At 40.4% G+C, this 27,337-nt stretch overlaps 1 protein-coding gene across 15 annotated transcripts in view; it reads right to left on the bottom strand.

Moving 5' to 3' along the window:
• Positions 1 to 27,337, bottom strand: part of MAGI1 (membrane associated guanylate kinase, WW and PDZ domain containing 1) — a 641,903-nt gene that overhangs the window by 242,597 nt on the left and 371,969 nt on the right. For all 15 annotated transcript variants that reach the window (XM_072785501.1, XM_072785490.1, XM_072785493.1 and 12 more), the window contains exon 2: positions 10,037 to 10,153. In XM_072785501.1, coding sequence (XP_072641602.1) covers positions 10,037 to 10,153 — 117 coding nt within the window. The remainder of the gene's footprint in view (positions 1 to 10,036; positions 10,154 to 27,337) is intronic.

Here is a 27,337-nt window from a genome sequence, read left to right as displayed (position 1 = left end):
AAAGAACATGAGTCATGCCATGTTTATATGAGGCTATCAATGGACACGTATAAATCAAGTCCAGTGTGAGGAGCCTTTAAGTTTGTAGTTTCTCTTTCCTTTTTTTCATCCAATAGGACTCCATCCACATGGCAAATATATGATGGTGATTAGGGTTAACAACACATAATAAGAAATACAGAGAAAGAGGGATCCCTGGGTGGAGCAGAGGTTTGGCGCCTGCCTTTGGCCCAGGGCACGATCCTGGAGACCCGGGATCGAATCCCACATCGGGCTCCCGGTGCATGGAGCCTGCTTCTCCCTCTGCCTATGTCTCTGCCTCTCTCTCTTTCTCTCTCTGTGACTATCATAAATAAATAAAAATTTAAAAAAATTAAAAAAAAAAAAGAAAAAAGAAATACAGAGAAAGAAAACACTGGGGAATTAGCTGATGTTGGGAATGTGCAGAGAATGCTGTTTCAAGCATGCCTATTATTGGCTAAATCATCCAATTATTAATCTTCAGTATGTTTTCGTCTAGCATTCAGTGTTGGGTTGTTACTCAACCAATGTCAGAAAATCTTTTTTTTTTAATTTTTTTTAATATTTTATTTATTTATTCATGAGAGACACAGAGAGAGAGGCAGAGACACAGGCAGAGGGAGAAGCAGGCTCCATACAGGGAGCCTGACGTGGGACTCTATCCCGGGTCTCCAGGATCACACTCTAGGCTGCAGGCAGCACTAAACCGCTGTGCCACTGGGGCTGCCCAATCTTTTTTTTTTTTTTTTTTTTTTTAAAGGTTTTAAGTACTCTTTATGCCCAGTGTGGAGCTCAAACTTACAATCCCAAGATCAAGAGCTACATGCTCTACTGACTGAACCAGCCAGGCACCCCTGGAAATTTATTTTTGAAAACTTAGCTTGTGTTCTCCAGTAAAGAATTCCATAAGTTATCACAATTGTTTAAAAAGATAATCATAGGGATTCCTGGGTGGCGCAGGGGTTGGGCGCCTGCCTTTGGCCCAGGGCGCGATCCTGGAGACCTGGGATCGAATCCCACGTCGGGCTCCCGGTGCATGGAGTCTGCTTCTCCCTCTACCTGTGTCTCTGCCTCTCTCTCTCTCTGTGTGACTATCATAAATAAATAAAAATTTTAAAAAAGATAATCATATAAACAAGACCCAAAGCTTAATAAGAACCTGCAAAGAGGGCAGCTCAGGTGGCTCAGTGGTTTAGCGCCGCTTTCATCCCAGGGCGTGAGATCCTGGAGTCCCAGGATCCAGGGACTCGGGCTCCCTGCAATGGAGCCTGCTTCTCCCTCTGCCTGTGTCTCTGCCTCTCTCTCTCTCTGTCTCTCATGAATAAATAAATAAAATCTTAAAAATAAAAAAGAACCTGCAAAGAAAAAAGGGAGAATGCTGGACTGGACAAGTCATGTTAAAAATGAGAAGGAAAGGGTATGAGAGAAAGAAGCTTGTCCCCAACAGAGGATTTCTGGCGGACCTCTGAAGTGTCATAGACACTGCTGGGTGTTCAGGTACTTCTCATAAATACCAAAAAAGGTAGTGAGAGGGGTGCCTGGGTGGCTCAGTCGGTTAAAGTATCTGCTTCAGCTCAGGTCATGATCCCAAGGTCCTAGGATTGAACCCCACATCAGGCTTCCTGCTCAGCAGAGAGCCTGCTCCTTCTTCTCCCTCTCCCTCTGCCATTCCCCTTGCTTGTGCTCCTTCTCTGTCATATAAATAAATAAAAATCTTTAAAAAAAAAAAAAAAATGTAGCGAGAAAGTGGAGCTCCAGAAAGCCTGGGTAACCTGCCCAGGTTGACGAAAGTGTTAAGTTGTAGAGCCTGCCAGCCTCTCCAGGCCACCATTCCAGCAAGCCCCCTCATACCTGAATGTCCTAACCCCGAGGAGAAGAGAACTGTCCTATTCATGAATGACCAGGCCCTTCTCATGAATTTGCTGATGGAACAGCTCTCCTCTCCTGTGGTAAGGAGAAGCAGAATAGATGCCACACTAGTGGTTTCAATGCTCCTTGAGGGGCACTCCAGGAATGAGAAGTGGTGTTTTGTTTTGGGTTGTCACAAACCTGTGGTGTGCACCTGGCTTTTATCAGACAGGTGTTATCAAAGTAACAAAGAACATATCCACTTCCCTCACAGCTCTTCAACTCCCCACCAGACATTCATGTTGATGAAAATTTGTTTATAATTACCTGAACCTAGATTCTTTTTTTTTTTTGAACCTAGATTCTAACTCCAAATTACATCTAAACAAAAGTATGTTTTCTAGTCCCATTCTCTTTTTAATTTGCCATAGCGCTCTTTGCCTAGACTATAGCATTACTTTGTTAAATACAAATCCTATCCCAGCTTATACTTGGTAGAATTGAACTATATATGAGAAGTGATACAGCAGCAAGCACGGGGGATAGGTCCCTTGATACAATCTTGTGTTTAAAGTGTTTTCTGTGCATAGAACACTGTGTTAACCACTATAAAAAGTACAAAAACACATCAAAAGCATAAGAATCCATCCCTACTCATGAACCGGCTTTGTCTGGTCTGCTTTGCCAGACTTCCCATTTTATAGGCTATTTCTAGCAGCACTACATTTTAAAGTCACCTGCTAAAAGATACATAATATGGAAGATAGAGGACCCTATGCCACAATATGAATGATTCACTTCTTCATTCTTATTCTTGGCTTCTTTGAGGACAACCCAATAGTTAATCAATGTAGAACAAATAAGTTTTTTTGTTTTTTTTTTTTACTTTAAGTTTTATTAAATGTGGTTGATTTTTTTCAAGCAAGCTCTATACCCAACAGGAAGCTTAAACTCACGACCCCTCATGAATTCTCATAACTTATGAGATCAAGAGTCCTACATTCCACTGACTGAGCCGGCCTGGCACAAATAAGTTGGTGTTTAAAAAGAAGATTTATTTACTGTTTTAGAGAGAGAGAGAGAGAGACCATGGGAGCAGGGGGCAGAGGGAAAGGAAGAGAGAATCTCAGCAGACTCCCTCTGCTGAGCACAGAGCCTGACACAGGGCTTGATCTCACACTACCGAAATCATGACCTGCGCTGAAACCAAGGTCATGGTTGGCTCAACTGACTGAGCCAACTAGGTATCCCTGGAACAAATTAGTTTTGACAGAGGTGGAAGGAAAGGTCGAGTGCAGGCTGTACCGGGATAGTCAATGAGTGGGAGGGGTCCCCAGACTGCAGACCAGCTGGGAATACATGGTAAAATACAATACCAATGAGTAAAAGGTAAGGAAGGGGGAAAGACTTGATAAGTGATGGAGAAGAGATGAGGGCAGATACTGATTGCATATAGCCAGCAAACCTTTCCAAACAAATAGAAAAGAGGCAAGGTTTACCAGTCCGATGGGCTTGAGTTCAGATGACTACATTCTGTGTGTCCTCAATGAGGCCAGCATAAGAGACAACACATACACGAGCACCACGGCAGAGCACCTTACACACAGCAGGAGTCCACCAACAAGGGAGCTGCTATGGGTGTTAGTTACCAGCCACATTTCCACAAGAGATCAGGCTTAGTAAAGCCTGAAACAATCCTTTTTTATTTGAGACAGCACTTACTTTGGTTATAGAACAAGGGCAATAACCACGGTGAGAAAGTTTCCCGTGACTCTTACCAGAACAGTCCCGGAGATGCTTCCAAAACTATCTGGTTCATGAATTATGACCTGAAGCATTCCACTTGTGTCAAACAAAACCTGAACACAGAGATGCACATTCCAGGAGAGAAGGAATTCTTCAACACTCAGATCTTTGTCCTGGCTTCTTGCGGATAAATTGTTCTAGTTAATATCATCAGCTTAAATTGCAGAATGATGGGGCAGCCCGGGGGGTCAGCGGTTTAGCACCACCTTAGCCCAGGACGTGATCCTGGAGACCCGGGATCGAGTCCCACGTCGGGCTCCCTGCATGGAGCCTGCTTCTCCCTCTGCCTGTGTCTCTGCCTCTCTCTCTCTCTCGCTCTCTGTCTCTCATGAATAAATAAATAAAATCTTTTTAAAAAATTGCAGAATGGTTTGATTCTGGGCAAGAAGTAATGCAGATGGCTGTGCTTAAGAGACACTCATAGGTTCAAAGAATCTATGATGTCGCAGTCTCATTTGAGATAACAACGATGCCAACTGTTAACAGATGCTAAGGTGCCTGTTTAAATATGGCACCTCTACAAAGAAAGACCGGGGTCATCTATGTTTACCACATCAAATTTAAAGTGTCTTATAGATCAAACAGTTTTAATCTCTTTGTAAACTTCTTTAAGTCACTGATCAATGCCTCTTACACAAGATACAATGGTTTTGGTATCAGTGAGAGCCTTGATCAACAGTGTTAAGGTACAGGGGCACCTGGATGGCTCACAGTCAGTTTGAGCATCTGACTCTTGATTTTGGCTCAGGCCATGATCTCAAGGTCCTGGGATCAGGCTCCATGCTCAGCAGAGAGTCTGTTTGACATTCTGTCTCCCTCGCCCTCTTCCCCTCCCAGAGATTTCTCTCTCTCTCTCTTTCTCTCTCTCTCAAAAGTAAATAATAAATCTTTCTTTAAAAGATACACAAAGTGTTAAAGTACAGAACAAAACTATTTCAGGACATCTGGGTGTCTCAGTGGTTGAGCATCTGCCTTTGGCTCAGGGTGCGATCCCGGGGTCCTGGGATTGAGTCCCACGTCAGGCTCCTGCGTGGAGCCTGCTTCTCCCTCTGCCTGTGTCTCTGCCTCTCTCTCTGTGAGTCTCTCATGAATAAATAAATAAAATCTTCAAAAAGCTCCCCCCCCCCAAAAAAAAACAAAACTATTTCATTCCTCTTTCAGATGACCTTTGCTTGAAAAGAAAGATGAATCCCTTATGATTGAACCCAGAAAAGGGAGACAGAATGGGAGGGGTAGTGTTCAGCATTCCACGGAACCAGTACTACTGGATGAGTTGTATCTCGCTTTGACAGCAGCAGTATAGTAAATGACAAGCCCTGTCAGGTAACACATTTATCTTGACTGGAAAAGCGGCTATGCCAAAGCAAGAATCTCAGATGTTGTCACATCAGCCAGGGCAAGAAGTCATAAAGCAGAAGGCTATCAATGCGGGAGGGACACTGTTATCTAGACTGTAATTAGGAGGAGCTGGGAATGGGTACTCCAGCTCCAAGCGCGTAGGAGCCTTGACTCTTTCCTCTGGGTCTGGATTACCAGCCAAGTAATCAGTGGAGTCCTTATCAGCCATCTCGGGGCTCAAGTCTCTGAGCAGCCTTTTATTCTGAAAGCTTTATGGCAAAAGCAGCTCCGCTTTTTCTGCTAAACGTTAAGTAGGTGAGAAAAAAAATAAAACCAGAAAAATAAAGAGCAACTTCATCCATTTCTTCATTTGTTCATTCATTCAAGCATTTATTCTATGGTCCAGGCCCTAAGCTAGGTGTGGGCTGGTCACTGAGGAAAATACAGTCTCTGACTTTGCAACAGTCAGATTCTAATAGGACAGGCAGGCACTGCAAGCGGGCACAGGTGCTAGAAGCGGGTCACGGCCGGTAGCCGTGGCAGTAGTGAAGAGGGCAAAAGGCCCAATCTGTGGAGGAGGTGGCATCTGGGTTAGAGTTTAAAAGAAGTCTGTGTGCTGGTCAAATGGCAAGGTAGGGTGAGAGGAGGGAACAGTATGCACCCACTTAGGAGAAGGCAACAGGTATGTCTGGGGAAATAGATGAAATTTGCATGACTGAAGCATCAAAGGGCACTGGGCATGTATAAGAATTTGAGGGGCAGGAGACAAGACCATCATGCAGATGGTTCTAAGGAATGAGAGAAGTGAGCAACACAGATGATGTGTACCTAGATTTCAAATCCATTTATTTAGAGCTGGTTTTCCACAGGTATATTAAGAAGAGATTCAGTGAAGAGTAAGATAAACCAAGATATCCCAAAAAATCCTATAATGTTTTATTGAAAGCTGAGTTACCATTAAAGAATTATGAAAATTCTATGGCACCTATCAGTGAATTACTTGAAAATCAGAGAGAAGATACTTATCTTTAAGGTATGGTGCATTACATAGCCCCCGCTGCCATTAAGACCCCCTGATTTACATAGCTACAACTATAAAACTCAGCAATGAGAAACCTTTTTTGCTTCCTTCCCTCTCAATGGTCCATGTCATACTGCTCTAATCACACCACTATTAATGATGCCCGGCACAGGAGTCAGAACTGGTTTAACTCTGACCGTGCTACCTGTTAACCTGTGTGACCCTCAGCAAACTATTAACCTCTCTGAGCCCCTGTTTCCTCTAACAGACCCATCTCTTAGGGACACTGTTGGCATTTGGTGAGACAAGCTTGAAATAGGTCTTTCTATTTCCATTTTAACAAAGAGTAAACGAGGGATGCCTGGGTGGCTCCAGTTAAGCACCTGCCTTCAGCTTGGGGTGTGATCCTGGAGTCCTAGGACCAAGCTCCACATCAGGTTCCCCTCAGGGAGCCTGCTTCTCCCTCTGCCTATGTCTCTTCCTGAATAAATAAATAAAATCTTTTTCTTAAAAAAAAAAAAAAAAAAAAAAGAGTAAACGGGACTCAGAGAGGTTACATGACTTGCACCAGACCACACAGCTAGAGAAAAGCCCTCAGACCTCACACCGGGGCTTCTGACTCACTCTGCAATCCAGTTCTCTTTCTGTCACAATTATGGTTTGGGTTTTTTAATTTTGTTTTTTTTTTGGTGATGATTTTCAATGGTAAATATAATTAAATTTCAACTCTGATGACCTTTTTCACACTGTGGAAATAATAAAAGTTTTTGAATAAAGACAAAATAAAAGGGGAGTGAAGCATAATAAGAACTGTAGCAAAAATAGCACTGGATGAACACTTTGGGTGGATTGCATGGTGTGTGAATTGTATCTCAATAAAGCTGTTAAAAATAAGAAAAATTAAAATAGTACTGGGTGAGAAGTGAAGTGAGCAATGCGGCATTTAGGAGCGGTAGGATTTTGAGGAAGTCACATTTGCTGCTCCATTTCCTTACCTGTAAAATCGAGGTACTATTACCTGCACAGTCTGTGCCAAGGAATTAACGTAAGATGGGATCTTAAATGATAAAATACATTGTGATGCTATGATGACACTGAAAAATAACTTGAGGGGGGAAGGGAGGGGAAAAAATAACTTGAGGGGTGCTTGGGTGGGTGGCTCAGTCTGTTAGGCATTTGCTTTGGACACAGGTCATGATCCCGGGATCCTGGGATTGAGCCCTGTCTCAGGTTCCCTGCTCAGCAGGGAGTCTGCATCACCCTCTCCCTCTCCCTCTCCCCCTCCCCCGTGCTTGTGCTTGCTCTCTTTGTCAAATAAATAAAATCTCAGAAAAAAGAACTTGAAATAAAATTTTAAAAAAAGAACTCGAGAACAAAGGGGCTTTATTTATTAATTTCCAGTGACACATGAACCTCCTAAAATGTATAAGAAAAGGCGTCTACCCCAACTCTCAAACACCTGTTCATGAGGTCATCCCTTCTCAAAATACTGAAAGTCACTAAAATACCAGCAGCAGGAAGTTCTGGAAAACACAGATTACATGAGCTTGCTTCCCTGTGGCACCGTTACAACATAATCAGAAGGATGTATTTTCCAAATGAAGGGCTTCCTAATCTGTTGGCACAAGAGGTCGGGAGAAAGTTCTGCTTTACCAATCACATGGGCTGAAGAATCAAAATAAACACAAGCATAGCTTGAGTTGTCCCAAGCCTATATCAGAATCCCAAGTCACCCCTGGTCTGCTCATGTTCAAAGGTACCCACGCTGCGCCAGACTCAGAAACAGACCTCTTCTGAAATTCCCTTCCCATTTTATGAAGGAAATGTAAAATGAAATGTTACTTGTTTTCTCTTTCAGGAGAAAGACCATTTCTACTTTCTCAATTCCTGACTTAGGGTTTCATAGAAATGAAACATTAATACCAAGGGCTTTATACATGCAAAGACAAAACATGATTTTCCACTGTTTTTAAAAGGCTGAGGTCATTTTTGCCCCAATTCCTATATAGTGGTAAGCTTAAAATCAAGCCATTTAGCTCACAGTCAGGTCCTATAAATCAGTGGAAAAAATAAATGGGAAAGCATGCCAAAACGTAACCATAGTAACACCACAGATGCGTCAAGAAATGGTGTGCTCATTTGCTTCATTCCCCATTTCTTAAATTGGAATCTAAGTAGGGGAAAAATTACACAGAGAACACTCATGATTCTGCAAGTACCAAATTCTGCACAACTACATTCAAACTGCCATCCCAGAACTTCAGAACAGCTATGATACAGCTACAGGAGCAGCCCTGGATGGGGAGAGTCCAGAAGACCCAGATCTGAGTTATCAGTGACTTGATGTCCCCATGACTTGTTTCCCCATTTGTAAATTGGGTATGAAAAATCCCAACCTCAAAGAGTTATTCAAAGAGTATATCAGAGTCAGAACAACGGTGGACTCAGGAGACCACAAGTCCTGGTCACCTTCAGACTTGCTTTTTACTGGCTTACCTTGGTGCCTTGGGTTCTTGATCCATAAAAAGAATGGTAATCCCTTCACAATCCATGCGATTTACATGAAGAATTATTATTAATCCAAGTGTAAAGAATTATTAGTAGGATATAAGGCTACAGTGTTGGATTCCAATGCTGAAAGACTAAAAGAACTGAGGCCCAGAGATTCACATGAATGCATTTATCACAACATTTTCTCGTTCAAATGTAGCTCTGCCTCTCAGCAGAAAGAGACAACCTTGGGGCATCGTCCCAAGTTCCTTACCCTCTAGAGCCTTGGTTTTATTAATAAGTAAAATGAAGAGCAAGGGGCTGTTCTAAAAGCTTATCTTTAAAAGTCCCAGCCTAGACTTCTGGCCTAAGTCCCTGAAGATCTATGGTGCCTTACGTTAAGTTCTGTTTATCATTCTGCAGTAGTATCAGGAAATATTAGCACTCCAGCACACCATTAGCACCATTTTTTAAAAATACTTAAAAAAAAAAAAGAAAAAGAAAGCCATTATAGCAAACAAATCACAGTAATAAGCAGGGTACCTTCAACTCCAAATGATTCCTCTCATTTTTGCTAGTTAAAAGATGTTATTGCTAAAAAAATAAAATTTCAAGTTTTGAAGGAAGCGGTAATAAAAGTAAAATGCCAAGTACTAAAACCAAAACCATCCTTTCTTCTTAATTTTAAATAAAATGAAATAATTGTAAGTCCCCACCCCCAGGTTTCCTTATATTTAGCTGTGTAGGGATGTAGCTTGATAAAGCACGGTAATCTTTCCCTGCAATTTTACCGGCCCCATAGACTGACTTCCTCCTTCTCTTCCTCCTTTCATCCTTCCTTCCCTCAATATAAAAACCTTGCTTTCACAGTCCCTGTTCTATGTCTCACTTTCTCAGATTTGGTCTGATCTAATGGGTTTGTGAGATTTGACTTTTTAATTGGTGGAAACCATTTCCTCAAATGAAATTGTGCATGAAATCCAGATCTATGAATTGGGTCATGTTGGGGAAGAAGAGAGGGTCCACTGAGGCATCCACTCTGCCGAGAGGCCACAAAGAACTAACTCCCTGATCTCTGCAGAAGTCAATCTGAAAGCTTCTGGCCTGGTCCACCCCATTAATAACAGTGATAGTTAACATTTACGCAGGCTTACACCATGCCCATGCTTTGCAAAATGCACTTACGTGCTTCATCCCATGGGCTCCTCCTAGCAGTCCTATTGAATTAGTAACATTCAGACATCCTTTCCACTGATGTGAAAACCGGCCCTTACAAAGGACAACTAATTTACCTGGCATTATAAGCAAGTGGCAGAGCCAGAACCCAAAAGTCAAGTAATTTACCTTGTGCTATGTTATATGTCCCATGGTCATTTATGATTCCCTGGACTTAGGGAGTCACTAATGTGATCAAGCCGAACAGTGTTCCAGAACCAGCTTGTGAGCTCTTCTGGCTCCCCCAACTTTGCACACATCCACCCACCAGTTAGATGCCCTGAACTGGCTACTTACAAGGCACAGCATGGCGGTAAAGGTTATCCCTTATGGTCTGCTGGAGCTCATGATCAGGAGACCCTTTCTGGAATCGCTGATTGAGAAAATGTCGCAGATCCTTGTTCAGCTTTCCTCCTGTAAGCAATATATAAAATAGAAAGAACACATCAACATTTGGGCTTCTGAGAGACTGAGCAGCTGGAGAGCTGTGTGTAGGAATGCCACCTGAAGCCATTCTAGCCAGTCCACCTCAGTCAATAGGAGAACTCCAGGTTTTCCTGAACACTAGAAAGCTCAAATAACAAAGAATTTAATCTTGGCTATTACATTTAAAATGCATGCTGCAGACACTTGCAAACACTTAATAAAGAGAGAGTAGGGGCACTCGGGTGTTTCAGTGGTTGAGCGTCTTCCTTTGACTCAACTCAGGTCATGATCCCGGGGTCCTGAGATTGGGTCCCAACACCAGGCTCCCAGTAGGGAGCCTGCTTCTCCCTCTGCCTATGTCTCTCATGTATAAAGAAATAAACTCTTTTTTAAAATAAAATAAAATAAAATAAAATAAAATAAAATAAAATAAAATAAAATAAAATAAAATAAAATAAAATAAAATAAAAATAAAATAAAATAAAATAAAGAGAGTAAATGGCTGAAATCTTAAAGAAAACAATGTATACAATGTTCTTTGACCAGGGATCCAATTGTAGAAGGGTACCCTATGAATATACTTGCAAAAATCTGCAACATCTCCAGTATTGCTAATTGCAGCATTTTTATAACAGCAAATAAACAAACAAACAAAAAACCTGGAAAAAACCATGAGGGATCAACTAAGTAAAGCACAGTTCATTCATATCGTAACTACTCCAAGAAAGCTAGACCTGCATGTGTTGGTGTCAAAGGAAAATATGCAGAGTAGTGCAGACTGTCTGATTCCTTTTGTGTAAAAAGGAATAAAGAAAAGGAGAGACACTGCATTGATGTAAGGAATCATCACAGAGTTTTAACATCAGTTTCCTCTGGGTAGAAGGACATAGCTTGGGAAGTAAGGGTGAAGATAGCCCTCTTCATTCTATAGACAGAGATACAGAGATTTTACTATGCTGTGTTGGTTTCCAAACACTAGGCTTTTTCCTTGTTGTTGTACAAGCAACAGTTACCTGAGTGAGTCTGTGTATTTCTTTGTAATTCTCTACATTAACAAAACAACAGCTAAAAATATTACTGTTACAGAAATAATGTCACAGAAAGGAGAAGGTAACCAAATGTTCTTTTTCAATTACAAACACAAATTATAGTCTACAGGATCAACAGAAGGCTTGTAGATCAACTTAGCTCACATTTATTCTTAATGGAGAAAGATGGTTCAGTGACAGCTAAAAATAACCAGGCTAAACTCGTCCTTCCATTTTTAGACCAGATAAAAATTAGGTAAGCGCATTTCTAGCCTTAGAGAAACAATGTAGCAATGCAGTATCTATGTGAGCCACAAAAATTCATGTCTTCAGATGATAACTTCCCCATGGTCAAAAAGAGTCAATCATGAGGATGACAGTGATGGTTAAGATGATGATATGTCCCATGCAGGGCAGGAAACTACCAATCTTTATTTAAATATCATGTTCAAAACAAGATTCCCTATTACAGATGATCATTTTAGAAGAGACTAACAAAACCAAAAAGAAAACAAATATATTTGAGCCAACTTTAGGTCACTTAATAAATATTCAATTACTCATCAAATATTTGTCGAATAAAAAAGACAAACATCCATCTATTCACTGACCACCCTTCCCCCCAATGGGCACAAGATCTGAACAACTTACAAAATAATATATTTGAGTGACCGTTAACCACATGAAAAGATAGTCAATATCATTAATTATCAGAGAAAGGCAAATAAAAGCCACAGTGCAATCCTACTATATAACTACTAGAATGACAAAAATTTAAAAGACTGACAGTATCAACTGTTAGCAAGATGTAGAAAAAAAAGGAATTCGTACACACTGTCAGTGGGTGTATACAACAGTTCATTCTCAGGGTGCCTGAGTGGCTCAGTCAGTTAAGTGTCTGCCTTTGGCTCAGGTCATGATTTCAGCGTCCTGGGATTGAGTCCCATGTTGGGCTCCCTACTCAGTGGGGAGCCTGCTTCTCCCTCTGACCCTCCCCCTGCTTGTGCACGTGCACGTTCTTTCCCTCTCTCTCTCTCTCTCTCCCTCCCTCTCAAATAAATAAATAAAATCTTTTTTAAAAATGTTTTAAATGGTTCATTCTCTTGGGAATTTAGCAGACTCTTACAATGCTAAACCTTCACTAACAAAATGACCCAGCATTTCAACTCTTATTTATGCAAAAAAAAAAAAAATTAAAATAAGTGCACACACATACACACACACAAAGCTTGTGGATGAATCTTCCAGCAACTTCATTCACTATATAATAGTCTAAACTTAGAAAAAATGCAAATGTCCATCAACAGATAAACAGGTAAGCAAACTACTATATTCAAATAGGATGTTACACAACAATTAATGGAAACAAATTACTAACACATACAGTAATATTCATGCATCTAAAACACAGAATACTGAGCAAAAGAAGCTAGACACAAAAGGCAACATTCTGTATGATTCCATTTACATAAAAAGTTTAGAACAATCTAAACTATAGTGACAAAAAAGTTAGTGGTTACCTGAGGCTGAAGGCAGGCAGAGACAGACTGCAAAGGTACACAGGGGAGTAAGATTTGGGAATCCACCAATGTCAATTTTCTGCCTTTGCAACGGCACTATACTTATGTAACAGGTTATCAATGAGAGGAAACTGAGTGAAGGGTACAGGGGATCTCTATACTATTTTTTATACCTTCCTGAGAGCCTAGAGATAAAAAGATTTTTTAAAGATGGAACACAAGGGAAGTTACTTTTTTTAAAGATTTTATTTATTTATTCATGAGAGACACACAAGAGAGAAAGAGGTAGAGGCACAGGCAGAGGGAGAAGCAGGCTCCACTCAGGGAGCCCAACGTGGGACTTGATCCCGGGTCCCCAGGATCACACCCCAGGCTGCAGGTGGCACTAAACCGCTGTGCCACCAGGGCTGCCCACAAGGGAAGTTTCTGAAGTAGATGCCAATACAGAAAATCTGAATTGGGACAGTGATAATATGGGTTTATACATTTATCAAAACTTAGGGAACTGTGTGTGTGTGTGTGTGTGTGTGTGTGTGATTTATAGTATGTATATGACACTATTATAAAACGGACTTCAAATGTCCAAAAATACATAATTACAGAATGACTATGTCTTAGGCATTGTTTTATTATTTTTTTAAAGACTATTTATTTATTTACTCAGGAGAGACACAGAGAGAGAGGAAGAGACATAGACAGAGGGAGAAGCAGGTTCCCCATGGCGAGCCTGATGTGGGACTCGATTCCAGGATCCCAGGACCTTGGATCAGGATCTGAGCCAAAGGCAGAGGCTCAACCACTGAGCCACCCAGGCATCCCATAGGCACTGTTTTAAATGCTTAATTATCAATTTCCCACTGGAGAGATGAACTAAAAGAAAAATAGAGTAAATCTTGGTAGCAGTTAAGACTAAAGCTTGGGTTTAAAGTCTGGCTCCACTATTTATTAGCTAGTGAATCCACGCACATTGATTCATATCTGAATCTCATCTGCAAAAGTAGAGCACTGATAAAACAGTAGCTTTTTTTTTTTAAGATTTTTATTTATTTATTCATGAGAGACAGAGAGAGAGAGAGAGACAGACAGACAGACAGACAGGCAGAGGGAGAAGCAGGCTCCACGCAGGGAGTCCGCCACTGTACTGGATCCTGGGTCTCCAGGATCATGCCCTGGGCTAAAGGCAGTGCTAAACCACTGAGCCACCAGGGTTACCCAAAGCAGTAGCTTTGCTACAAAATTGTCACGAGGATTAAATGAGGTTCCAGTGGTGCCTGCAAAGAAAAAGCACTCAATCACTCAATGAAAGATGGAAATTGTCATGACAATGTAGAGTGGACAACTGTTGAGGTGAGGAGGGATAGACCTGAAGTTAGTTCAAAGATGGGCTCTACTCTTTTTGAAAATGCATATAAGCGTAAAATCCATTCTATTACTTAGAAAAAGCTGTACACAAAATGCGGGCATAGGGAAATTTGGATTAAAAGATATTTCTAGAGTTTCTGGAAGGGAATAAAACTCTGCTTCTGCTAAAATTGTCTAGACATATGTAAATTGGTTAGCATTTAGTGCATACTTATTTTTGGCACTGTGCTGGAGTTGAAATGAACCTAACTGGTAAATCATTGATATTTAATAGTCACACCTATCACCTCTATCTCTAGGTATAAGGTACCCTGGAATTTGACCAAAAGAATAACAATGTTTACCAGCAAAATCTTCCTTGTTTAGGACCTAGAGTTTATACTCCCCTTAGGAGGCCCAAGTTGTATACATTAGAAAGACACTGAGCCATGAGTAAAAAGATGTTATGGGATCCAAATATACTGCTTGAGTCAAAAGCAACATCTCAAAGAAGATTCTGGATACAGTATCTCTTTACCCTATATAGAATACAGGTTTACACATTCTTATGGATTACAAGCAGGTACCTATCAAGATAAACCAGGAGCTTATAGATTAGAAGGCATTCTCAAGACACAGGCACTCTTGGTTTACACTTGAGCTTTACGTTAAAACTAGCTAAGCTAGCTAAAGTTTATGATCATCAAACTGAAACTCCTCTCTACTGCAGATGTGCAAAAGGGCAGGGTTAACTATGCTGCCGGTTAACATTTACTCTGTGTTCTGTGACATTTGTAAGCGAAAAGCCTCAACCTTCCCATTACATTAAGAATACTGTACTTTTTGGCATCTAATCTCAAATTAATTGCCAATTATTCCAGGGTTATGTCTATAAATCTTCTCCTAATTGTCAAGGCAGTGAGCCAATGAAATAATAAATTGCTAGAGAAAGAGTTTGTCATAGCATCTTCACTTTCTTTGAAATACAAGATTCGTTTTTGCAAATGGAAAAGAAAACATAGGTCACAAATATATGGAACTTTTTCTAAGGAAAGGATTCAGAGCTTATTTTAGGACAATTTTATAATTTCATTGACAGTAATGAAGCTTACTCTCTGTCCTGGATTTGCCATTATTTTCTATTTTCATATCAATGTATCTGAAATTCTGTCTCTTAAATTTACAACAATAATTGCTGCTTTTCCCATTCACATTAGTTTATAGAAACTTAACCATATCAACTGATGTAATTTTTGCTAATTATTTTAAATGTTGTATAATATTCCACTTAAAAAAAAATTTATCGGGCAGCCCCAGTGGCTCAGCGGTTTAGCGTTGCTTTCACCCGGGTGTGATCCTGGAGACCCGGGATCGAGTCCCAAGTCGGGCTCCCTGCATGGAGCCTGCTTCTCCCTCTGCCTGTGTCTCTGCCTCTCTGTGTCTCTCATGAATTAATAAAATAAAATCTTAAAATAAAAATTTATCCCTTGTAGGGAATTAGGCTATTTTCAATGTTGTTGTCAATACAGTAATGCTATAATAAATGTCACTGTAATTTTTTTCTTTTCAAATGTGTGTATATACAGGAAAAAACATAGTATATATACATGGGTCAATACTACTCACAAAAAAAAAAAAAAATACTACTCACAGTTGTAGGCATCACTAGGGGTCTTGGAATATATCCCCCACAGATAAGGGGAGACAACAGTGTTAGTGACAACTGAGCATTCTATCATACACACACACACACATATATTTATTTCATGTATGTCTCATATACTATATTTTTTCTTTTACATTTCTTCTTCTGTAACCTGCCTATTCATATTCATATATTCATTGTGCATTTTTCTAATGGGCCATCCTGTTACTTTTGGTAAGATGTTCGTTATACATTCTGGATATGATTCCTTTATCAGTTACTTAAATTGCAAATTTTGCTTATTACTGCTTAAACATCAAGTGATCCCTTAAACATAACTGTGTAGTTTTTCCAAACTTTCTACTCACATGCTAGATAGCTTTCTGCCAAATCAACTAGAAGCATCATTTTCAAAGTGATGGATTATGAGGGGACTCTGCTTGGTCTCATCTCTATCTCCTAGAGTACAGATCCCAAGGGAAAATACTAGTCAATAGAAATAATCTTCACAGTCAAGAAATTAGGTGTCCAGAGCTATTACTTTTGAGTTCTCTTGATTCATGCATTTCTATCCAACCAAGGAGGCAAAACATAACTCTCTCTGTGTCGTATAAGCTCCAGAACATCTACCTCGAGAAGGTCAAAGAACAGCATTTCATTACAACTAGAATTTCGACTTTAATACATTTCAAATTTTCATTGCCCAGGAAAACTTGTGTAAGGATATTAAATTAATCGCACTTTCAGGTGATAATGGTTAGCACACAATTTCTTCAAGGAATGATTATAGTTGTAGGGAAGATGTATTTATTAAAGCAACACAAATGGTTTGTATTGCAGTGAGTTATTACAGGAAAAAAAATCTGTGTCAGTTTAGCAGTTTTACATTTATAAAGGATAGGGCTTTTTATAAAAAAAAAAACACCAAAATTATAAATTGAAATACATATCAGCTAGTTTTATTGTCACTTAAACTTACAATCTGAAATACACTTAATGAGTTTTGTCTGAAAAAGATTTTGCTATGCGTTTCTAATACATTTTTCCTAACACTTTTCTTACTGTACAAAAAATATGAATTACGGGGGAGTTAATATTTAATGGGTCCAGAGTTTCAGCTGAAGATGAAAAAGTTCTGTAGGTGGATGGTAGTGAGGGTTGCACAACAGTGTGAATGTACTTAATGCCACTGAACTGCCTACTTCACATGCTGAAAATGATAAATTTTGTTATATATATTTTACCACAATAAAAAGGTAAAATAGATTAATTATGAAAATACACAAAAGTATGACAAAGAAAGTTAAAAATCAACTGAACTTCGTTTCTATCACCATTCATGCTAGTACTGAATGCCCTGTGTACGTACACATAAACATACACACAGATAAACTTATAATACACTCACACATTTGAGGAGATTCATTCACTCATTCAATAAATATTTAGTAAGTGCCTACAGCCAGAAAAATCTGTGGGCCTGACAACACAGAGAAGGGACTGACACACGTGTTTTAGGAAAACTGCACAGGGTGGCCTCTAGGCAGAGGACATTGTTAAGATGAGAAGTAAAAGGAAGATAGGAAGCAAGTTAGCTCTGCCAATTGTGGGGTAACCAGTGCTCTAGGCAGAAGACACCGCATGTGCAAATGTCCAGAAATAGAAAAGAGGCTGGCATGTTAGAGAAAGAGTATGGAACTTGGACAGGGATGGCACACACTGAGGTTAAAAAGAGAAGCTGGGGCAGATCATTCCGTGCCTCACAGGCCATGATAAGGAGTTTGCATTTTATTCCAAACTCAGTAGGAATGCACTGAAGTGATGTCATTCAGGGAGCTAAGGAAGGCCTGGTCTGAATTCTGAGATCCCTCTTGCAGCTGGGTAGTAGTAGGTCAGGCAGAGAGGGAGGTGACAGGGTGCAGCCAATGTTGCTGATGACACAAGACTGGAAGTGGCCTAGACAAAGGAAATGGATGAGAAGACGGAGGGCAGGAGGGCACAGAGAGGAGATGTCATTTCAGGCTGGAACTGAAGGTTTGTTCAAGTGATGAGGGAAGATAACAAATGCAAGAGAGGATTCAAAAGTGACTCCAGTGTCTGAGCTTAACTGTTGATGACCATGTGGGAATAGAATACAAAGTTCCATCAGATACCTACTAAATAGATGCGGGGGCACCTGGGTGGCTCAGGCAGTTAAGCATCTGCCTTTGGCTCAGGTCATAATCCCGGGATCCTGGGATGGAGACCCAAGTCGGGCACTCTGCTCAGCAGGGGGTCTGCTTCTCCCTTTCCCCATTGTTTGTGGCCGTGCTTTCTCTCTCCCAAAAAGATAAATAAAATCTTTAAAAAAAATAATGAGATGCAGAGGATCATGCCCTATATGTGGATTTATATCTAAATGTTCTAACAAATAATTCACAAACATTTCCAACCTACTAGCAGTGCTCAAAAAAAGTTTTAATAATTCATAGTATTTCATCATCTCATTCCATCACAATCTATTAACTATTACCAATTAGTAAGCAAATGAATTGTTTCTACTGTGATTATCTTCCTTGGATAAATCTATCTGTATTTATTTTCTCACAATCCTTGCAATGGAAATACTAGGACAAAAAGCATACAAATGATACAAATTCTCCCCCAAAATACTATATCAGTTTCCCCTTATCCAGTTTGATTTTAAATGGCCCCAAAATAGTAATGTGGAATCATCATCATATTATCAGTTTTATGTTATCAGACATTTTGATGTCTTTCCTTTAAAAAAATTATTTTAAACAATGCTGTAATGGAAAAACCTTGAATATGTATGTTTGCTGCAATCTACTGGAAGTGGAATTACTAGAATAATGAGAATGAATATTATTTTATAGATTCTTAGTAACATATTAACAAACTGCTTCCCAGAAAAACTTCTACTAAAGTCTAGAACAAGTAACATATCACTAATCTGACAATTCCAGTGTCAAAATGAGGATCATTTTTCCCCTTCTAAGTATGCATTTTTGTTTTGTTTTTAAAATAATCTCCACACCCTACATGGGGCTCAAATTTACAACCCTGAGATCAAGAGCTGCACTTGATGGGATGAGCACTGGGTGTTATACTATATGTAGGAAAATTGAATTTAAATTTTTTAAAAATGTAGGATGCCTGGGTGACTCAGCGGTTGAATGTCTGTCTTCGGCTCAGGAAGTGATCCCGGGGTCCTGGGATCAAGTCCCACATCAGGCTCCTGCATGAAGGCTGTTTCTTCTCCCTCTGCCTATGTCTTTGCCTCTCTCTGCATCTCTCATGAATAAATAAATAAAGTCTTAAAAAAAATAAATATAAATAAATTTTAAAAAATGTAAAAGAAGCATTAAAAAAGCCAAAAAAAAAAAAAAGAATGAAAGAGCCACATGCTCTAGCAACTGAGCGAGCCACACATCCTTAAGTATGCATTTTTAAAAATTTTCCACCAATAATTCAAACATGCCAACATCATATTATACAAGCAACATGGATGGTAAAAATATGTTTCTTTTCATTTTGAGAAACTGCTGGTTGCAATGAGAAAATTTATGTGGAGAATGGCCTGTGGCAAAATAATGGATGAATTCCATTATCATATGTATTTAAGTAAAATGAAGAAACAAACAAAACCCTTTGCTTCTACACACACACAGATTGAGAACACTCAGTGTGCCAGTTCTTTCAGAATTACTTCCAAACCTGCTTCTTCCAAATGACATGCAAGCATTGGTTACAATGAAGGATCAGCAAAATTTTTCTATAAAGTGGCAAGGCTCAGAAAGCACTTATTTTCCACCTTTGGAAGCACCTGTGGACTCTGTCCAACTATAAAGTTTGCTTTTATAGTATGAAAGCAGCCATAGATTATATGTAAAGAAGGTTTTTTCCAATAAAACTTTATTTACCAAAAAGGGCAGCAGATTTGGCAGATTTGGCCCTTCGACCAGTCTGCTAACTCCTCACCTAGATGCTGGTCCAGGTGAGCTACTCTTCTTATATAATTCTTAGGGTAGAGGGCATTGATTGTCTCCAAGGGTAGCCGTTGCAGGATAACCCAGAAACCTGCATTTCTGGGCTCCACCCAAAACTTACTGAATTAGAAATTCTTAGGGTCCAGTTCAGCAATCCATGTTTTAATAAACCTTCCAGATGATTCTAAGACATGCTGAAATTTGTGACCAATGGTCACTAAACCAAAGCAAAGCTCCCCTAACAAAGTGTTGGGAACCAGGCTCTGAAAATGGGCCTATTTCCCTATTTGTCACCAATGGTCTCCATCTCTCGGCAAACCACAAGTGCTGTTAGTCCTCTCAGGCTAATAATAACACTTCACAATAACAAGCACAACACAAATGACTCCAGGAAGGTGGGATGTCATCAAATGTGCAGAGATTGAGTCCATTCCCCTAGTGGCACAAAGACAGTTGTTATTTCAGTCCTGTTTCTGTAAAACTTAAGAAGAAGAAGATGAAGAAGATGATGAAGGAGGAGGAGGAGGAGGAAAAGAAGAAGAAAGAAAAGAGAAGAGAAAGGGAAGGGGAAGGGAAGGAAAAGGAAGGAAAATAAAAACGAAAGGAAAGAAAGAAAGGAAAGGAAAGGAAAGGAAAGGAAAGGAAAGGAAAGGAAAGGAAAGGAAAGGAAAGGAAAGGAAAGGAAAAAAGATTTGTGAATGTGGATAAACTACTATTTACATTTAACTCCCCACATGGATGAGCACAAAACATTTTGCTGGCACTTCAGGACATCCACTTTATTATTATTTCCTGCCTGTATTCTCTCTTTTTCTCCTGGTGAATCTTTTTATAACAAATTTCATCCCACAGTGAGAAAACGCTTGAATTAAGCATGAAAAGAAAAGTACAGTTTAAATTCCATCATCTCTATTTTTTTCATTATTTCCAGCCTTTTGTGCTTCTTATATTTATTTCAGTTAAACTGGTGTAGTAGAATAACATCTGTTCAGAAAAAAAAATAAAAGATTTACATATGGAAAGGCAAAAGACAATGTTGCTCTGTTGGCAAAGTAATATAGCTGACATGAGCTAATCAACAGCAAGGCTGAAGTCAGATGTTTCCACGCTCAGAACCTTGAGTGGAATCTGAAGACATTTGTGCGTTCTTCAAGAAGACACTTTATTCTTTTTTTTAAAGACTTTATTTTTTTTAAGATTTTAAAAAATTTATTCATAAGAGACCGAGAAAGAGAGAGAGGCAGGGACACAGGCAGAGGGAGAAGCAGGCTCCATGCAGGGAGCCCGATGCAGGACTCAATCCCAGGACCCCGGGATCACAACCTGGGCGAAATGCAGATGCTCAACCACTGACCCAGCCAGACGTCCCTTAAGACTTTATTTTTAAGTAATCTCTACACTCAATGTGAGGATTGAACTTCTGACTCCAGATCAGGAGTCACACGTGCTCTTTGGACTGGTGTGCCAAGAAGACACTAAATTCTTAAAAAGATACTTCATTGGGATCTAACTGTATCTGCTCAGGTGACCTGCTGGACTCAAGTGATGCCAGTGAACATTAAGTGAGCACTTTCGACAGGCCAAATACAGTGCTAAACCATAACTTTACAATCCTCATCCCAACCCGGTGAGGTTGGTTCTATTTCCAATCCCATTTTACAGAAGAATAAACTGAGGTTCACAGACAGCCCCACCACTCAGATAATTGGGCACAAATTGCCCCTATGTGCATCTCAATATAAAAACCAAGATTGGGGCACCTGGGTGGCTCAGCGGTTGAGCATCCACCTTCGGTTCAGGGCATGATCCCAGAGTCCTGGGATTGAGTCTTGCATTGGGCTCCTCTTGGGGAGCCTGCTCCTCCCTCTGCTTATGGTCTCTTCCTCTCTCTGTGTCTCTCATCAATAAATAAATAAAATCTTTAAATAAGTAAATAAGTCAGTCCAAAGACTGACTTCCCATCTAAACAATCACACAGTTGTTCCAACATCCTCTCGACATTCAACATTATGTAGAAACCAAGAAAGTGACATCTGAGCAGCACTGACTTCCAAAGAACATTCAGCCAGGGAGTCCAAGCAAAGTTTCTTTCCAGGAACTAGAACCTGTCCTCTTGGCTCTTAGGACACTGTTGATTAGTAAGGTATTTTAAATGCTTTTATGCAAATGCAAACTGAGATCCCTTCAGCATCCCAAGGCTTGGAACATCCATAGTAATTAGCATAACTCTGCCCCCTACCCTGTGAGACTTTGAGCCTTCGCCCAATTTAGTCTCAGACAGGAATGGATAATCTGGGTCACAAACTATATCCTAATGTGGTCTGCTATCATTCACGCACCAATAGGCTGGGGCCAGAGTTCCAGGGGCTCTGACCTATATTAAGAAATCTCATACAAAACAGGGTTACAGCTGAGCATGCCACTCCAATTTCTGCTGGATCAGGAGGACAGAGACCACCAGCAACATCCCATCATTTCATGGGTCTGAAAAAGGTGAGACCGTTTCCCATAAGCCACGCATCCCTATGAGTGTTCTTTGCACAGCACCCCTCTTTAAATATTTTTCAAAGCTGGAGACAGGTTTTCCTTGTAATGTCTGGGTGGCTCAGCAATTGAGCAACTGCCTTTGGCTCGGGGCATGATCCCTGGGTTCTGGGATCAAGTCCCACATCGGGCTCCCTGTGAGGAGCCTGCTGCTCCCTCTGCCTGTGTCTCTGCTTCTCCCTGTGTGTGTCTCTCATGAATAAATAAATAAATCTTTAAAAAAAAAAAAAAAAAAAAAGCTAGGGACAAAAGAGAGAATCACAAGTATATGGTCCGAGACAGGTGAGAATGGAAAGGAAAACATGTCAGGCTGCCAGGCATCAGTAGGATTCTAGAATATACGTAGGCAAAACTTTTCCATGAGGTCATACAGTAAATTCCTTAGGCTTTGCAGATTGTAAGGCCTATGCACCAATTCCTCTGCTTTTTTTAGCAGGAAAAGACACCAAGTAATGACTGCATAGCTGTGTTCTTATAAAACTTCATCACAAAAACAAGCAGCAGGCTAGATTTGGCCCTAAGCTGTAGTTTGTCACTCCCTATTCTAGAGGATTATGTCTCTCTCATAAAACATGTTACACTTTCCTAAGACTGGAAGAGGTGTGTGGATTTATGTACCTGTGCCTGTCGAGGTAACTCTGGGTATGTGAACCGTTCCCTCAGAAATGGAGTAGGAAGGGAAGCCATGGGTCTGTGCAGATGGGGCTGTCACAAAAATGCTCAACAGGTGAAAGCTACCCATCCCACATCCTCTATAAAGTAGAATAATTTCACATATTTAAAGACCTGGCTAGCCTTCAGAGAAAGTTATCAAATGACTCCTAGAATAAAATCTGTTACTTGGGGATCCCTGGGTGGCTCAGTGGTTTAGCGCCTGCCTTCAGCCCAGGGCATAATCCTGGAGTCCTGGGATCGAGTCCCACATCAGGCTCCCTGCATGGAGCCTGCTTCTCCCTCTGCCTGTGTCTCTGCCTCTCTCTTTCTCTGTGTCTCTCATGAATAAATAAATAAAATCTTTAAAAAAATACAGAATAGGAAAAATGCATAGATTATAAACATAGATTTCCTTTTGATTATTGTAAATTTCATGCTTTTTCATAAATTATCTTTCTGATCATTACCTCACTCAATCCTTATACAACCTGGGGTGGTGGTGGAGGCGGGGGGGAGATGGCATCATCCCCACTTTAAAACACATGGGAAAGACTCCTGGTGCACGGCTAGAACCAGATGTTCTAATGCCAAAGTTCTACGCTTTCCTGTCTCCACCTTTGTGACTCCAAATGAGGTACTCATTCACTCATCCAAAGAGTGAAACTTTGTTTTATTAGAACTGTATACTGAGAAGCACCTGAGTGACTGCGTCACTTAAGCCTCTGATTCTTGATTTTGGCTCAGGTGATGATCTTGGGGTCCTGAGATGGAGCCCTGCATTGGCTCTGTGCTCAGCAGGGAGTCTGCTTGCTCTTCTCCCTCTGTGCCTCCCACTGCATGCTTTCTCTCTCTCTTTCTCTCTCTCAAATCAATCAATAAGATCTTAAAAAAAAAAAAAAAGTCTGTATACTTATATTCTTCACAACTGTAAATGTCATGGAAAAAACAAGGGAAAATTAAGACCTGGTACAGACTAGAGGAGTCTGAGACATGGAGGCTAAATGTAACATAGTATCCTACATGGGACTCAGAGTCATAAAGGACGCTAGTGGGGAAAAAGAAAAACGGGGAGATCTGAATTAAGATTGGAGGTAATGTTCCAATGGAACAAATGGATCGTGGTTATATGAGATGTTAGCATTAGGGAAAATTTCACGAGGTTCAGGAACTCTCCGTACTGTCTTTGCAAACATTTTATGTATCTCAAATATTCCAAAATGGAGTTTATTTCTAAAAAAATATATACAGCGTACCATTATATGGAATATGACTGTGTACATGGCTCTTGGCTATTTTATATGTTGCAAATCTATTCAGGTAAGAATTCTTAAGAGATTTCCCTTTCTGGGTTGACCACAGCTCCCATTTTCAGAATGCAGTAGTAGTAGACCTGGTTAAAAAAATATTTGGAAGCGTTCATTCTTACTTCATGGGCTGGTCACCAGAGATTTTTAATCTCCATAATTCTGTAAGCAATGAGCACTTTCACACTCAACTATTTTCATTCCATCTCACTGCAGTCTTTCGGCTGTTATTCAACAGTGATTATAAATAATAGGGCTATAAAAGCCATTCAATAATTAGGACACTCACTGGCCATATGCCCACCTCAACAATGGAAGGTGATTTATGTAAGGCAACCCCATCACATCTGCCAGCCTCTGACAGGCTCTCTAGTTGCACATTAACATTGCTCTTAATGGCCATCTTTTTCTTGACTAGAAAACAGACTGACAAGCCAAAGTTTTCAAGCTTTTGAAGTTTTATATACAAAGAAAGAAAAACAAACTCAACAAACCATTTCCTGCCTTGGGATTTCACGTACCCAGAGAATGGTGGTGCTGGTGGGGGGGGAGTATAGAACGTAAACTCCGTCAGGTCCAAGTCTTGCCCATTTTCACATAATGGGAAAGACCTAATGAAATCCAAGAACAAAAGACTTAGCCAACCAAATCTCATCCACTCAACTCATGAGACTTCACTATAGTACACAAGCATAAGCCTATTTAGAATTCATCAAATGTTTCTGAACAGTAGTACCACTAGCACTGTGGGCAAGACAATTTGTTGTTGCTGGGGTTTACCCTCTGGACATCAGCATCCCTGTTCTTGGCAGTTCGCAGATAAAATCTGAAATTTTCCCCAGTCACTATACCAACCCAGGCAGGACAGTCCCATCCCAGAGAGACAAGTAAATGAATATCAATCAGAGACAGTTCATGTTTAACTATAGAATTTTTTTTCCATTTAGATCCAAGAGCATATTAGAAAAGAAAAATGCAAAAAGGACCATGTTGGGGATGGTTCCAAACTGCTAAGATTATATGTGTGATACGGTCATGCGTACATAAGCATACATGTCTTCTAGGGTAGGGCTGCTCACCAAGTGGCAGCAGAGCTCAGAACTAAAATCAGAGGTTTGAGCTCATCTTCACATGACTCAGCAGAGGCCCTCCCTCTCTGACAAGTATCACTACAGAGGCCCTCCGTCAGCATGTCTCCCATTGCTTTGCCTTATTGCATCCATAGCCATATCATTCTTTGAAACGATTTATTTTCCTTTTTCTTTATTAACGGTTACCTCACCACCATGAGATTCTAGGAGAGCTGAACCCATCTCTGCATAGAGGAGGAGCTATCATAGACTTAGCAAACCTTTTGAGACACAGTAACTAACTCAATTAAATTAAGAAATGAAGGATAATACTAGTTAAAATTACACAAGTGGTAGCTAAACCAGAACCAGGGAGACAGGGACACCTGGGTGGCTCAGTGGTTGAGCATCTGCCTTTGGCTCAGGTTCCTGGGACAGTCACCTGCATCAGGTTCCCCACGGGGAGCCTGCGTCTCCCTCTGCCTGTGTGTCTGCCTCTCTATCTCTGTGTGTGTCTCTCATGAATAAACAAAATCTTTAAAAACATTTTAAAAAGAACCAAGCAGACAGATGCTCCCATTTTGACTTTGACATTAGTTACCTCTATGTTCTTGGGCAATTTCCTAAATAACTCAATCTCAGTTTCCTCATCAAGAAAGTGAGTATAGGGGTGCCTACATGGCTCAGTTGGTTGAGTGGCTGCCTCCTAGGGTCATGGGATTGAGCCCCACATCAGGTTCCCTGCTCAGTGGAGAGCCTGCTTCTCCCTCTTCTACCCCTCAGCTTGTGCTCTCTCTCCCCCAATCAAATAAATATTTTTAAAAATTAAAAAAAGAAAGGAAGAGAAAGCTCTGATGTGTCTTCCTCTAGAGAGAAAGAAAGAAAGAAAGAAAGAAAGAAAGAAAGAAAGAAAGAAAGAAAAGAAAAGAAAAGATAATGAGAGCACCTAATCCAAATAGGATTGTCCTGAGGAACACATGAGCACATGCAATGTAATGCTCGATAAACGGTAGCTACCCCTCCCATCATCATCTGGCTTGAAAGAAACATTATTTCAAAAATACCTTTCATGGAATTCTGTTTGTTCTTGAGAAGTGCAATTTTTTTTAAGATTCATGATTACAACTAAATGTATAAAACAAACAAGTGAAACAAGCCAGCCTTCCCATCTTGCTAGACTGCAAACTAATTAAAACCTATGTGTTATCCCCAGATTGCTTGCACACTCCTACTTCTGTACATAGCACATTGTATGGCTGAAGGTGTGTGAGCAAAGGACAGGATTTCCAGGGTGGTATGAATGACAACAGTACAAAGTACCAAACAACTACCTTCCACCCTGAAGCTCAGCACCAGACATCAGAGAATCTGGTGTTCGTTTTTTATCTCTCCATTTCTTTTTTTGTAAGATTTTATTTATTTATTCATGAGAGACACAGAGAGAGAGAGGCAGAGACATAGGCAGAGGGAGAAGCAGGCTCCATGCAGGGACTCGACCCCAGACTCAGGATCACTCCCTGAGCCAAAGGCAGCTGCTCAACCGCTGAGCCACCCAGGCGTCCCAGTCTCAACCTTTCTAATCTAGAAACACCTTCTCCCTTGGTTGTCTTCCTCCAAAATTAATCTGGCTGAGCCTCTCAGAAACAGTGACCAAACATCCTCCAGGCTAATCAACTCAGCAGTAATTCTAACAGGCGCCTGCTACACACAAACCTGTTACAGCTTGTCTGCCTCACTGTGTGGAGGCAACGGTAACAGAGTTAAAACAGTTCAAAGTTGAGGGTTTACTCACAATAGGGATTTTAGCTGCGGAATTCTCTGTTTCTCCTATAAACACATCACTAACAGACATGCTCGCCCCACTTCTAAGATAAACATTTTTAACACTGCAACAAAGATGCCAAATGAGCCAATAAACCCAATTACTGACTGCCATTCTCAGGCAAGCAAACTCCTGACACTCCACAGTTACCAAAACATTGAAGAGGATCCAACATGTGTCAGACCGACAAACTGAACCATCCCAACACCTCAGCCTTTTGGAAACCTCTGACACCTTCCTTTTCATTGCTTGATT

This window comes from Canis lupus, chromosome 19 (genome assembly GCF_048164855.1).
Source record: "Canis lupus baileyi chromosome 19, mCanLup2.hap1, whole genome shotgun sequence".
NCBI lineage: Eukaryota > Metazoa > Chordata > Mammalia > Carnivora > Canidae > Canis > Canis lupus.
Note: the sequence above shows the minus strand (reverse complement) of the source record. Positions and strands in the feature narration are given on the sequence as shown.